This window comes from Phacochoerus africanus, chromosome 15 (assembly GCF_016906955.1).
Source record: "Phacochoerus africanus isolate WHEZ1 chromosome 15, ROS_Pafr_v1, whole genome shotgun sequence".
NCBI lineage: Eukaryota > Metazoa > Chordata > Mammalia > Artiodactyla > Suidae > Phacochoerus > Phacochoerus africanus.
This window is the reverse complement of record NC_062558.1, coordinates 3,199,870-3,215,605: the sequence shown is the minus strand read 5'-3', so window position 1 is coordinate 3,215,605 and position 15,736 is coordinate 3,199,870. Positions and strand designations below refer to the sequence as shown.

The window sequence follows — 15,736 nt, the reverse complement described above, 5'->3', positions numbered from 1 at the left end:
GCTAGTTTCCTCTCACTTCAGGGCTTTTGCACTTGCTAATCGTCTGTTGTTCCTCCTCTCATCTCCTACTTAATTCCTGCTCATCCTGCACATATGCCACCTCTTCAGGAAAGCCTTCCCTAGCTTCTCAGACCAGGTCAAGACCCTTGCTGCAGGTGGAGAAAATTTTGAAGCCAGAGGAGTTTGGTATCCTTGTGAATCCATGACCACACAGGCACTCACATGCCTGTCAAAAATCATGCTGCTTCTCAGGCCTCCCTTATTTACATGTGCGCCCGTACACCCGCACACCCTCTGCTCTTTGTTCATCTTGCTTCAGGCTCATTGTAATCTTCTTTTATAGCACTTTCAACAGTTTATACCAGCCCATTGCCTAGGATAGCATGTGCCACTTAATAGCACTCACTAAATAACCAGTTCCATGAGTGAATGAATGGAAGCCAGAGCCCACACGAGGAGTCCAGGTGACTGGCCTTCAGAGCTCGGCTAACCTCAGACCCTGTACTGTGCCACTGCCTCTCACTCAGTCGGAGCACCTCTAGTGCAGAGAGCTCAAGTACGTGCTGCCCCACTGGCTCTTCCTGGGGGTTTTCAAGGTGCCCGTAGCCCATTCTTCCCCACAGCCCTGCAGCAGTTACCTGGGAGCATTCCAGCACATGGCCTGGGTCTAAGTGGAGTGGTTTCCCAATGTGCCCATGAAAACAAATGTTTTTATTAATTTTTTGCACATAGTTTTAAAAAATCCAGTAGACTCATCACAAATTTGAAAGCAATGGATTTAAACAGTGATTGTAGGTTTTTAATAAAGCATAGTTACAGACAGCTACAGTGTCATCCAGTATCACTTTATACGAGCACCCCACCATAAATTCCTTTTTGAGTTTCAAGTCCAGAAAAAGTTTATAGTCACAGTTGAACTTGTATGCTTCTTTTGTCAGATAATAGATACTGTATTGTCCTTTTGGTTTTAATTGCTAGGAAACCAAGTCTAAATTCACTTTCAAATTTTATGCCCAGTGTCTTAGAACTTAAGTTTCTAGTGACTCAGTGGACAGCTAATTAACCCCTTATCAACAATTTTAAGTATGTTGCCTGAAGTTCATTTGAAAGTGGGAACACTAGAGGTAAAAATATTATTTAGTAAATTGTTTGATAAATTGATTTTGATAAATTCATTAGGCATAGAGAATGTGTCCAGTGTTTTCTTCCTTTTTTCAGTAAAGCAGTGAAAGTGCTTTGCCTTAAGTCTCAGAACAATGCTTGTTTATATACTTAAGTCTTTCCCAGTCACTCTGTCTTCCTATTCCTTTATGTACCCTTTTTAAGTGAAACATGTTATATTGAGATAATTATAGAATCACATATGCCTTTAGGAAAAAGATTTCCTGTGCCCTTTACCCAGTCTTTCCCAATACTCACCTCTTGCAAAACTCAAGTAATGCAACTCAAAACTGAGCTATTGACCATTGGCGAAGTCAAGATAATCCCTCATGTTGCCACACCTATGTCCCTTCTACCCTGCCTACTCTTTAACTCTTGGCAGCGACAAATCTGTTCTCCATTTCTATAATTTCACCATTTCAGAATTGTTATCAAATATAATCATACAGCGGGTAACATGTGTGGATTAGCTTTGTTCATTCAGCATTAATTCTCTGCAGATACTCTGGAATTGTCTGGATCAAGTATTCCTTTTGATTGCTACATCCTGTTCCATAGTATGGATGCACCACAGTTTGTTGAACCAGTCACCTATAAAACACATCAGAATTATTTCTAGTTTGGGTTATTACAAATAGAGCTGCTGTAAATATTCATGTACGAGTTTTCCTGTGAACATAAGTTTTCATTTCTTTGGGATATATGCCAGGGAGTGTGGTTGCTGGTCATATGGTACTGCATGTTCAGTTTGTTTTTGTTTTTTTAAGAAAATTGCCAAACTTTTCCAGAGTGGCTCTGTTATTTTATATTCCCATCAACAGTATATAAGTGATCTAGTTTCTCCAGCATCCTCAGGAGCATTTGATATTGTTGCTATTTTTTTTTTTTTTAATTTTAGCATTCTGATAGGTCTGTAGAGTTATTTCATTGTGGTGTTAATTTATATTTCCCTGATGACTAGCCATCTTTACTCTTTTTAGACTTTGTGTGGTCTTGGCATCAGGATGATACTTCATAAAGACAATCTTAAAGTGTTCCCTCCTCTTCTGATTGCTGGGCTGCCTCTCCTTTCCTGTCCCTTGGCTTCAGAGAGCAGGAACAGGAATGCAGTACTTGTTGGCATTTTCAGTTTGCCACCTTCATCAGTTCCAAGTCAAGAAAACCCAGGAACTCATTTCATGTCATTTCTCTCATGTCAGGTCCGTCTCTTGTCTGCCTTTTGTCTTATGTTTCTTTTATATACAATGTTCAGGATTATTTATTGTAGACGGGGAGAAAAATAGGGAAAATATGTCCACTCTGTCTTCCCAGAAGTTGAAGTCTTATATGTACTCTTTTTTGGTGTGTTGTTCGTTAGTTTGTTTTGGCCATATCCATGGCATGCAGAAGTTCTTGGCCCAGGGAGCAGACCCATGCCATAGCAGTGACAAGGCCAGATCCTTAACTGCTAGGCCACCAGGGATCTCCTCCCATGTACTTTAAAATAATACACTTAATTTTAAAAATATATTTCCCCCCTAATTAACTCAACTTAGATCTTACTGAAGTTTAATCTGCATGACTCAGAAGTTTTCCCCTGGATTATGTCGAGTCAATGATCCAGTATTGCTTTTGATGGCAAAGTAGTGTGCCAATCAAATGAGAGATGCCACTGATGATGAGATGCACCAATATTTCACTTATTTTTCAAAAAAAGAAAGTTACTGTGAGTAAACTGACAGGCCATCCATAGTAAGATGCATGCTGACTTCGCAGATGTCAAAAGTCAGAGTGTGCTTCTTGGAACAGCATCGGTATAGTAGTTATGTGAAAAGACTTGCAGAGTGAAGTGCAAACAATGATGTGTTAATGTTCAAACGTGTTTTATTTATTTGCCACGTTTCCATTAACCAGTGGATATTGATCAACTTACAAAAGCAAGCGTTCCTTTCCTGAGAATGTTGACAAGACCCTTTAAACCGCAGTTTTGTCGGCCTCTTTTCCTTGCAGAGATAAAGCTGCCTGCTTTGCTATTCAGAAAGGATTACAGGCATCACGTAGTGACATTAAGCTATTTGAGCATAATGATATGGAAGACCTGGAGCGACTACTGAAAGAACAAGAGATTGAAGATCAAAAGGTATGATTCTTTTGAAGAAAATTATGCAGTTCTTTTGTACTTTCTAACCAGCTAAATTATAAATGAAATGCTAATTTGTCATGAAAACTTGCCTGTGGATCACATTTGGATATTAAATAAGGGTGTTCCTGCTTATTAAATGTACCTTAGTTTAGAGAGCCAAGTCTGATAGTAATTGCCCCATCTTTGCTGTAATTATATGTCGCAAATTTGGGGGGAGATAGTCCAGGCAGCTTTCTAGAAGAAAGAAAAACAGCATTTTGGGAGGTGGGGGGTGGGGCCTGTACTCAATTCTACAGAAGTAACAACAGAACTCATTAGGGTGTTTACAAGAGGTACCTAGTGTATTCAAAATAAATGTATTCATATCAGAATAAATCATGTATGGCTTAACTGGAAGGAACAGTGGCAGGAGATCTTAACTTACGAATTTATGAACAAAGTGAGACTATTGCTTCCGATCACCACCTCTTTGCCTTGCCCTAGAGGTCTGAGCAGCTGCCTCTTAGGGAAAACAACTGCCCCAAGCATGGTTTCCTTCTATTTTGCAACATGCTTACACTTCTTCCATACATCTCCATTGCCGCTTGGGGCAGGGAGGGACTAGAGGGTAGAGAGCTTACTCCTTGGTGTTCTTATTAGAGGGTGTAACAGGGGAAATGTATTCAAAGCATTACTGTTAGAATTAGCATTTATTTTCCCCTGACAGCATGGATGCAGAAGGTAGTTCTGGTCTGTGGTTCTGTAGCAGGAACCACTAGGCGTGAATTGTACTGGGAACCTGGTCACCACATACTTTGTTTCATAAACCGCTTTCAAGTGGACTTTCCCAGTGCAACTCATTCATTACTAGAATAACTGATAAAAACGCTCATTACATTGCTTAATTTTCTGTTAATTTCCATTTTTTCCAGATATTTGCGTATTCCTCATCCTTGTTTAGGTGATAGGCTAAGAGCAGCACTTCACGAATGTACACATTCTCATGATGAACATGCATAGATTCTGCTATTTTATGGTAGATGTGCTATGGGAAATGTTTCATAGTTAATACAGTTTAGAAAAATCTTGGAGGAAATTTTAAAATTGAGACTGTGTCACCAGTGAATTCTTTGTACAAGTTGTAAAAAGGTGTTCCTTATTGTGACTTAGTAATAGAATGCTGCCATGTTGAAGAACACGGCCTCGGCACAGTGGGACCAGTGGGCCTGTCTCTCCTCTAGGGTTATTTTGCCAGGTTAGCACTGTACAAGGTGGGAAAACATCATAGTCAAGCCTTGTGTGTCTGCGTGCGTGCGTGCGTGCGTGTGTGTTATAAGCTTTATAATCCATGAGGCTTTTTTCTTTATGAATAATAAGAAATACAGTTATCTTAAATTTTATTTCCATTTTATAGTTTTTACTTTTTTACTAATTAATTTATACCATATTTTCCTGCCAAGAGTAGGCTTCCAAATTACTTTATATGTTTAATTTTATTTTATTTTATTTGTCTTTTTAGGGCTGCACCCATGGCATATGGAGTTTCCCAGGCTAGGAGTCGAATCGGAACTGTAGCTGCCATCCTGTGCCACAGCCACAGCAATGCAGGATCTGAGCCGCATCTGCAACTACCCCACAGCTCCCGGCAACACCAGATCCATAACTCACTGAGCAGGCTAGGGATCAAACCTGCATCCTCATGGGTGCTAATCAGATTCATTTCCACTGAGCCACAACAGGAACTTCTATATTTTGGTTTTTAGAAATTATTCTTTTCAATTTCATTTTCATAGAAATAATAAATGTTAAATTTTTGAATATTTTCTATTTAGATGCTTATTTTTTTTTTGAAAATGAGTTAAAATATGGTAGTTTAGTCTGCCAGTTTCCCAACTGTTGGGATTTATATATTTTTTCATTCCTCTTTTTACAGAGTTCTCTTTCCCGTATTAATCCTCCTTTAAAAAAGAAAAAAAAGGACAGTAGATAAAAAAAGCAGTTCATAGAAGAAATAGAGATAACTGTGAGCAGATAAAAACAGTCTGACCTCACTAGCAATTGCAGGAATTAGAGTAAGAGTTTTTGCCTGTCCACTAGGGAAAACTTTTTATAGTTATTATTACCATCAGTGGTACCTGATGTTTGTGATGCATCAAAAGGTCCTCCTGTAACTCTGAGAAGAGTTTCAGTTGTCACAGCCCTTTTAGAGAGTAAATGGGCAGATGTATTCCAAGATTAAATATCCATACCCTCAGACCTATGTCTGGAATACTGTCTTTAGAAGATAATCAGAACTGGTGTCAAAGATCAAAGGATATTCACAGTGTGATGTTAAAAAAAAAAAAAAATGAGAGAAACAACCTCAGACTAGCACTGTGCATAAATAATTTATGGCATCTCTACAAGGTGGAATATTAGATCTCCATTAAAATCATGGCTTAAATAATGTTAAATAATGTGGAAATGCTCACAACATAATGTTTTTAAAATTCGCATCCTAAAACTATTGCAGTAAAATCCCGATTTGAACAAAGTCATTTACAAAGGTACACATTTACAAGAAAGACAAAAGTTAGCAGTGTGTGGTATGATGAGCTCATTTGTTAAATTCTCTTTTGTGCTTCCCATTTCCTAAGATTCCTTCATTGAGTATTTTTAGATTATAAGAAAAATACTTTATTTTTGAAAGGCAGAGAGAGGCAAGATGCCCCCATGTCCTCCTCTGTGACCCCCAGCAGACCCACAGCCTCAGGTTTGAGTTAGAGATGGAGTGAGATGACCAAGAAAACTCAGTGGTGATGATGTAAACTTCTGCATATTCAACAGACACTCTTAATAGCTGTACAGCTGAGGTTCTAACGTACCCCTGGAGTAGCTTTGATGTTTGAGTTTCTGGCTGTTCATTAGACAGAAGCTTAGAGGCAAGAAACCTTTGAGTAGTAGGAAGGTGGTGGCCGACTCTCTCTGTGGATTTATTTGTCAGCCCTACATACCTAAAGCATCTCCACATTCCGCAGTGGGAGTGGCTTCTTAGCGACTTGACATCAGTGGGGTGTGGGAAGGCCTGTGTTATTTGAAAAAGTCCCCACGCCCACTGCCTTCAGACATCCCTGGATGAGGTCATAGTCCAGTTTTACTTAACCCAGTAGTGAGGGAGGAGCAAGGAAGGAAAAGGGCGTCTGTCCTCTGTTGTTCAGTAGACTAGGGAGATCAGGGTTTGTCTTCTATCACTTTTTCATGGGAAAATTTCTGGCGTGTTCAAAGGAAATGTAGTGGTATAGTGAAGCTGCCCCCTGTACCCTTCTCCCAGCCTTGTTTTCAATCTTTCGCCGTTCTTGTATCATCCGAACCTTCACCTGACTCCCCACTCGGTCTCTGTGGTGATGATGAGGATTTTGTCGTCCTCACTCTTAATTTGTTTCAGGTAAAATTTACAGACATTGAAATGCACAAATTCTAGTCATACAGTTTGGACAAATGGTTATGCCCACATAGCCCAGGTATCATGACCCCATCATGACACAAAACATCACCATCTCCCCAGAAAGTTCTCTCGGGTCTCTTCCCAGTCATTCTGGGCTTAGAGGGCTTTGTTTGTGTTGTAGTATCTGTGTCTAAACAGTTTGTGTGTGGGAGGCCTCCTAGTTGACTGTGTGAACTGAAAATGTGCTTGAGAGACGAGAGCCCTGTTTTTCATCTCAGTATAATAGGATCTCAAACCTTGAGCTTGAAATTAATTTAGTCTGTTTATTTATTTATCCTGGTGAATAAATCTTATAAGGTAAAGTGCTCGAGAGCATGTAACAGATTTTGTCTATGGAGTTACTGAAATTTAAAATGTCTGTTTTATTTTTTCTTCTACAGAATCCTCGAAAGGCTCGTGTAACTCGACGTTTCATTGTAGTTGAAGGGTTGTATATGAATACTGGAACTATTTGCCCTCTTCCGGAACTGGTGAGCAACCATGTTTATTCATTATTTTAGTCTTCAGACTATTTGACAGTTATACCTTTTGTCTGTTCACCACTTTTAATGTATAACATCAGTATTGCTTTGCTTAATAGGTATCATAAACACATTCTTATCATACCATGGAAGTAGATTAACATTAAATGCCAACCCTGGCCTTTAAAGAGTCATCAAGACTGTTTTTTGTTTGTTTGTTTGTTGTCTTTTTACAGCCACACCTGTGGCATATGGAAGTTCCTGGGCTAGGGGTCACATTGGAGCTGCATCTGCAGGCCTACCCCACAGCAACACTGAATCCAGTCACAACTGCTACCTATGCTGTTGCTTGCGGCAACGCCAGATCCTTAACCCACTGAGCAAGGCCGGGGATCAAACCCAAGTCCTCACAAGAGACAATGTTGGGTTCTTAACCTGCTGAGCCCCAGCGGGAACTCCAGCTGAGTTTTTTTAAAACCAACTTTATTGAAGTATAATTGACTCATAATAAAATGCACTTTAGACAAATAAATAAATAAATAAAGTGCACTTCAAGTGTGTAGTTGGATAAGTGTACATTTTGGCAGATGTATGCACCCCTATCACTACCACAGCAGTCAAGATACAGAACAATTACCTCACCAGAAATTCCCTCTTGCCTCTTTGTAATCAATACCCTCTGATCCCTGGCCCTAGGCCACCATCAATATGCTTTCTGTTCTGTAGTTTTACTTTTTGTAGAATTTCGTATAAATGAAATCATAAATATGTATTTTGTAAAACTCAGCTTTTTAACAAAGGGAAGCAATAAATGGGTTTTTAGAACCCATGACTATTGAATTTCTTTTTTTTTTTTTTTTCAGGTAAAATTGACATAACATAAAATTAGCCATTTTTAAAATGTGTAGTTCAGTGACGTTTAGTGTATACACAGTGTTGTGCACCCATCAGCTGTCTGGTTGTAAAACCTTTTGGTCACTCACTTGCAAAGAAGACCTAGTACCCATTTAGTAGTTAGTCCGCATTTTCCCTTGCCCCGGTCTGTTTTCTGTGTATATGGATTTACCTACTCTGGATATCTCCCATAAATGGAATCAAATAACATGACTTTTTGTGTCTGACTTCATTCGCTTATCATACTGTTTTCTTCATTGTTTTATCCAGTTTGTCACATCATGTGTTAGTACTCTATTCCTTTTTAATACTAAATAATTGCCTATTTTGTTTTTTGTTAATGGATAGTTGGATTATTTTACCCTCTGGCACTTGTGAATAGTGCTGCTATGAACATTCACGTGCAAATATTTTTTTGAATCTCTGTTTTCAACTCTTCTGTTTATGCGTCTAGCAGTGTAATTGCTAGATCATTTAGTAATTCTGTGCTTAGCAATTGAGGAACCGTCATACTGTTTCCCACAATGACTGTACCATTTTACATTCCCACTAGCAATAGAAGACAGTTCCAGTTTCTCCGCATCCTCACCAACACTTACCTGTGTTTTTGTTTTGTTTCGCTTTGTCTTTAATTTTTGCCTTTCTAATAGATGTGAAGTATATGGTTCTGATTTGCACTTTTTTTTCTTTTTTTTTTTGACTGCACCCATGGCACGTGGAAGATCCTGGGCCAGGGAACGAATCCACACCACAGCTTTGACCTATGCCACAGCTGCAGCAATTCTAGATCCTTAACCCACTCAGCCACAGCAGGAACTCCTGATTTGCATTTCTTAAGTGACTACTGATATTGAGCCTCTTTTCTTGTATTTGTTGGCCACTTCTATCTTTGGAGAAATGTCTATAGAAGCCCTTTGTCCATTTTTATTTTTTTACTATAGTTGATTTGTAACATCCTGTCAGAGTCAGATGTACAGCAGAGTGACCCAGCCATACATTTATATACATTCTTTTTTTCACACTATCCTGCATCATGTTCCGTCGCAAGTGTTGGGTTGTCTTTTTAAGTTCTTTGCGTATTCTGGATGTTGGACTCTTATCGCATACATGATTTGCAAATTTTGTCTCCCATTCTATAGATTGTCTTTTCGTTTCTCTGATAGTGTCCTTTGATGCACAGAAGTTTTAATTTTGGTGAAGTCCAGCTTATCTAGTTTTTTTGTTGTGGCTTGTGCTTTTGGTGTCATGTCTAAGAAATTCATTGCTAGATCCAGGGTCATGAAGATATATGCATATGTTTTCTTCTAAGCGTTTCATAGTTTTGGCTCTTATTTTAGTTCCTTGATCCGTTTTGACTTAATTTTTGTATATTCTGTGAGAGTTGGGTTCAACTTCATTCTTTTGCATGTGGTTATCCACTTGTGCCTGTGCCATTTGTTGAAGAGACTGTTGTTTTCCCATTGAATGGCATTGGTACCCTTGTCAAAAATCAGCTGACCATATAGATGTGAGTTTCTTTCTGGGCTCCCATTTCTATTCCATTTGTTTATACGTATAACCTTATGCTAGTGTCACACATAATTACTTAATTCCTCTAACTTTGTGGTAGATTTTGAAATTAAGACAAATTTTCCATCTTTGCTCTTTTTCAAGATAGTTTCAGTTGTTTGAGGTCCTTTGAAGTTCCATTTGAATGTTAGGATAAGCCTTTCCATTTCTGTAAAAAATGCCATTGAGATTTTTAGTAGAGATCGTATTGAATATTTAGATTACTCTGGGAAGTATTGCTATCTTGATACTAAGTCTTCTCATCAATGAGCACAGAATATGTTTCCATTTATTTAGATTTTCTTTCTTTCAGCATTATTTTGTGGCTTTTTTATGTCATCTGTGAATAGAGCTAGTTTTACTTCTTCCTTTCCAATTTGGATACCTTTCTTTTTCTTGCCTGATTGCTAGAACTTCCAATACAGTGTTTTCTAGCAGAAGCCAGAGTGGGCATCCTTGTCATTGGGGGAAGCTTTCAGGCCATTACCATTGAGTATAATTTTAGCTGTGGATTTTCCATCAATGTCCTTTATTAAGTTGAGAAAGTTCCCTCTAGTTTCTAATTTGTTGAATGCTTTATCATGAAAGGTTTGGATTTTGTCAGATGCTGTGTCTGCTTTATCTGCATGATCTTGTGGTTTTCTTTCATTCTATTTATTGTTGTTACGTTGGTTTTTCTTGTATTGAACCACTATTGCATTTGACCATTGGAACCTAAATCTATGAGATTGTCAATTGAATAAGGATTCAAAATGACGGTTTTATGTCTTATTTTTTAAGTTTTTCCCTATTTCCTGAGGAAATCTAAATACATCCTAAATATCAGTAAGAGATGATTTGTTTTCCTCTCCTTCCTTTTGTGAGTATCCAAGACTGACAGAATATTTTTAAGAGAAATAGTGGACCACAGGATACTAGAACTGTATCTTACAGGGATATAGTAATAAAGCAGTACTGATGGGCAGATATATAGCCTCTGAAACAAAATGTAAAGTGTAGGAATAGATTGAGTAGATATAAATACTGAGTATGTAAAAATTACAGGATGGAGTTCCCATCATGGTGCAGCGGAAACGAATCCAACTAGGAACCATGAGGTTGCGGGTTCGATTCCTGGCCTTGCTCAGTGGGTTAGGGGATCTGGTGTTGCCATGAACTGTGGTGTAGGTCACAGATGTGGCTCGGATCTGGCGTTGTTGTGGCTGTGGTGTAGGCTGGCAGCTGTAGCTCTGATTGGACCCCTAGCCTGGGAATCTCCCTCCATATGCCACAGTTGCGGCCCTAAAAAGACAAAAATACAAAAAAAAAATTTTTTTAATTAAAAAATAAAAATTATAGGATACAAATTAGGGTTTGATAAAGGGATTCCTGTTTTATTTCACTTATTCATCTATTTATGTACCAGTACTGTAATGTTACTAAATATTTTCTAAAACATGATTTTTAGAAACTATCTTATTTATTAAACAATCTCATATTAATGGATGGGAAAGAGTCACTGCTGAAAAGATGTAATTTTCCCCAAACTAGTTTGTTCATTGTTAGTGAAAATTCAGCTGGGGACCCCCTGCCAGTTTGATATTGATTAGCAAGATTAGCTTGTAAAACCTTGATTGTTAAAAAATAAATGATCAGAGAGTCATGATATGGAGCATTACATCATCATTGCGTGCATTATTTCTACAGTTTCAATGGAAAGATATTTTCATAATTAAATGTTTAATAATTAAAAGTATGATTCTGGGAGTTCCCATCGTGGCGCAGTGGTTAACGAATCCGACCAGGAACCATGAGGTTGCGGGTTCGGTCCCTGCCCTTGCTCAGTGGGTTAACGATCCGGCGTTGCCGTGAGCTGTGGTGTAGGTTGCAGACACGGCTCGGATCCTGCGTTGCTGTGGCTCTGGTGTAGGCCGGTGGCTACAGCTCCGATTCAACCCCTAGCCTGGGAACCTCCATATGCCGCGGGAGCGGCCCAAGAAATAGCAAAAAAAAAGACAAAAAAAAAAGTATGATTCTGACACAAGAGAAGATTACATGAGTTGTGGAAAATTTTGAGAGCCCAACTTCTCGAAAATTTAGTGATTGATAATCACTTTAAGAGATTACAAAACTAATTGCAAAATACATATCATACAGGGATAAATCAGTTAAACATCAGGGGAGAACAATCTATACATTTGTTCAGCTTCCCAATATATAGACCAAAAAAATTATGAAATAGTTAAAACATATTAATATGCATCTAAACCTTTGACTTGAAAGGAATTTTCTTATAAGCCTAAAAGCAAAGGGGGAATAAAAGATTTAAAGACGTATTAATGAAAACTTTTTCTACATTAAAAAAATGAAACTAAATTAAAACTTTAGTGGCTCTGAGAGAAGTTTATGTGCAACATTTCCTAGGGATTTTTTTTTTTTTTTTGTCTTTGTCTGTTCTAAGGCCGCACCTGCGGCATGTGGAGGTTCCCAGGCCAGGGGTCGAATCGGAGCTGTAGCCTCTGGCCTGCGTAAGAGCCACAGCAGCGTGGGATCTGAGCCGCATCTGCGATCTACACCACAGCTCACGGCAACACCAGATCCTTAACCCACTGAGCGAGGCCAGGGATCGAACCCACGACCTCATGGTTCCTAGTCGGATTCGTTAACAACTGAGCCACGACGGGAACTCCTTCCTAGGGATTTTTATGTATAATCAGACCAGTACTTAACAGATACTTAACAGATAACAGGTAGATCACGTGTCTGTGTTCATAATGTCTTATTAACATTTCCTTCTTTAAAAATTGGCGTTGTGGGAGTTCCTTTCATGGCTCAGCGAAAACGAATCTGATTGGTATTCATGAGGATGCGGGTTAAATCCTTGACCTTGCTCAGTGGGTTAAGGATCCGACATTGCCATGAGCTGTGGTGTAGATCGCAGACTTGGCTCATATCTGGTGTTGCTTTGGCTGTGGTGTAGGCCCATCCGCCAGCTCTGATTAGACCCCTAGCCTGGGAACTTCCATATGCTGGGGGTGTGAGTTTAAAAAGCAAGAAAAAAAAAATTGGCGTTGTGCTGTCTGTGTTATTGAGTTAAATCGAATCATTTTAGAGCATCTAAAAGTACAAATTTTCATTATTCATGGTAGTTATGCTCTATACACACGTGTGTGTGTGTTTATTTTTCTTCTATAAATGTGTTGCAAATGCTGAATTACTGAACTCTTGCTCCTAGGGCAAATACAGAGTTAGTTTTATACAAGCCTCTGATCACAACATTTCATCAGTTGCTCAATATATAACCCTATTTTATATGTGTTTTTGTTTAAAGACACTTTAGTGTATGTTTTTGATTCACTCCCATGGAACTCAGAGCCAGCAGTACTACAACTCAGGCCTGAATGAAGCTTGTGTACCACATATATTTTCTCCATAAGGCTCATCACAGCCTACTTGCACTGAGGAACACTACATGGGATTTCAGCACTGTGTTTGGGGGTCATTTTCAACAACAGAAGCACCAACAAAAAGCACAAAATGCAAAAAGTATAGCAGTAAATTAGAATGTAAAAAGGACATGTCTTTACCTCTAAGCTGAAGCAATCTCCTGTTACCTCAGCAGGGCTGGTGCATGTCACATGACTCAAAATTTTCACCACTCTGTGACTGTGCCCTGAGTATTGGGTTTGGAGTTACAAATAAATTTTAGCAAGTAGGGGAGTTCCTGCTGTGACACAGTGGGTTAAGTATCTGGCTGCAGGGGCTCCAGTAGCTGCAGAGGTTCAGGCCCTAGTCCAGCACAGTGGGTTAAAGGATCCAGTGTTGCTGCACCTGTGGCTTGGCTTCAGTCTCTGGCCCAGGAACTTTCAGTGCCTATGCAATCATAAAAAAAAATTTTTTTTTTAGCAAGAAGGCAGATCTACAGATATGAAGCCACCAATTTTGAGAATCAGCTGTACATGCGTTTTCCCCCCTTTTTTATTTTAGGTTTAATTTTGTTCTTTTCTTTATGTTCTTTGTGCTCCTAACCTTCAGTACTTTGAAGCTGTGTTTATTTACCGCTTAGGTTAAGTTAAAATACAAATACAAAGCAAGGATCTTTCTGGAAGAAAGCCTTTCATTTGGAGTCCTGGGGGAGCATGGCCGAGGAGTCACTGAACATTTTGGGATCAACGTAAGTTCTCCTTTTTTGGAACATTCCCTCTTGTGGAAACCATGCAGTTCCGTCCTGCTGGGCAGGTTTCATGGGCACAAGACAGTGCTCTTCATCCATGTGCGGGGTACTGCTTTGGTGTCTGTCACTTCACTGAGCCCAAGGAGGTTTGGGGCAGCCAGAAGAGGGGCCCCATCTTCCCTTAGAACCTGTAAACTCAAAGTGGCTAATCATAGAATATGTTCTGTTTACATGGTAGCATTTCATCCCAGCTTTCAGTGTCTCTTCTCTAGAAAGTTAAATTTGCCTTCTGTTTTTTCCTTAAAACCAGTAAGAAGTCCCTAAGTCATTCTTTAGAAAGTATTCATGGTGGCAGTGAAAAGATGCTCATTCTAATATTTAAAATTCTATATTGTGTGATAGTTTTTATATAATGTTAGAAATGCCACCAGCATGGATTCAGCAGAGCCCCTCAAGGCCCTAGACAACTGGAGTGAGTTTGTCATGTTTTCTTTTGCTGAAGGGAAATGAGCCTCAGCTAGCCTCATGCTTAGTGGTTTGAGCTGCTAGAACCTGAGAGAGGGGTGACTTGGGCCCTTCTGCAGAAGCTGTCCTCACCCACCACTATGAGGTCAAGTTGAAGGAAGCTTTTCTCCAAATGTGTGCATGAAAGTTTCGCAACCTGTGTTTAAAAAATGACCTTCAGAGTTCCCGTTGTGGCGCAGTGGTTAACGAATCTGACTAGGACCCCTGAGGTTGTGGGTTTGATCCCTGGCCTCACTCAGTGGGTTAAGGATCTGGTGTTGCTGTGAGCTGTGGTGTAGATCGCAGACGCAGCTCAGATCCCACGTTGCTGTGGCTCTTGCGTAGGCTGGTGGCTACAGCTCCGATTTGACCCCTGGCCTGGGAACCTCCATATGCCAAGGGAGCGGCCGTAGAAAAGGCAAAAAGACCAAAAAAAAAAATGACCTCAGATTATCCGCATCCCTATACCCATACACCCATACAGACCTAGAGAAAAGTATAGAGCAGAATGAATCACACAGAGTTGATTGATGCGTACTTCTCAAAGACAGACTGACATTTGACTATTAAATGCATTGAAGAATTTAAGATAAATGAAGTATAATCCAAGGAAAATTTACACTGGAACAGTTTTTAAGGCATGAAAATTTTAAAGAAGGAAAAGCATTGTCTAAATTCACCATCTTTTAGCAATTATCTCTGAGATAAGGCTTGAGTAAGAGTGCAATGTATGGACCTTATTTGGATCCTGATTCAGATAAATGCTGTGAAGAACAAGCTTTGTGAGACACAGATATTTCAACACTTAATACTCGATACTTAGAGTATTTTTTTTACTTTTTACTATGGTTATGTTTTTGAATGAGTGCATATATTTTATAGATGCACACTGAAATATTTATAGATGCACACTGAAATATTTATAGACGGAGACATGTAACGTCTGGGATTTGCTCCAAAGAAATGATGAGGGTCATAGGGGGCTCTACATTGATCCATGATTGATAATTATTAAATCTGATTCAGTAATTGTCTAGGTGCAATTATTGTCTCTACTTTTGAATATGTTTGAAATTTTTCATAATGAAAGGTTAAAAAAAAAATCAGAGTGCACGGGTTTCCATCTTGGATCTACGGATCCCTTAGAAAAACACACCAGTCATTATCATGGCCAATGCCAACAGTGAGTAATTATTGAATGGCTGCTGTATAGCAGGGTGGAACTTGGTGCTGGGGGCTAGAGGGGAAGGTGAGGCTCAGAGGTGTGCTGAGGAAGTGAAAAGCTCGTGGGTACTCAGGAGCCCAAGGGGCACATTAGGTTTATCCCCTGCCCATTTGGTCCAGTTTGGTCAAAGAATCCATGGCCATGACATTTGGATAAACTGTTTCACTTTTGAAAAGGTGAACAAGAGAAATGGGATGTAGTGCAC

At 39.3% G+C, this 15,736-nt stretch overlaps 1 protein-coding gene across 1 annotated transcript in view; it reads left to right on the top strand.

Moving 5' to 3' along the window:
• Window positions 1-15,736, top strand: part of SPTLC1 (serine palmitoyltransferase long chain base subunit 1) — a 56,894-nt gene that overhangs the window by 27,215 nt on the left and 13,943 nt on the right. The window contains exons 7-9 of the mRNA XM_047760338.1: window positions 3,151-3,280; window positions 7,127-7,216; window positions 13,695-13,802. Coding sequence (XP_047616294.1) covers window positions 3,151-3,280; window positions 7,127-7,216; window positions 13,695-13,802 — 328 coding nt within the window. The remainder of the gene's footprint in view (window positions 1-3,150; window positions 3,281-7,126; window positions 7,217-13,694; window positions 13,803-15,736) is intronic.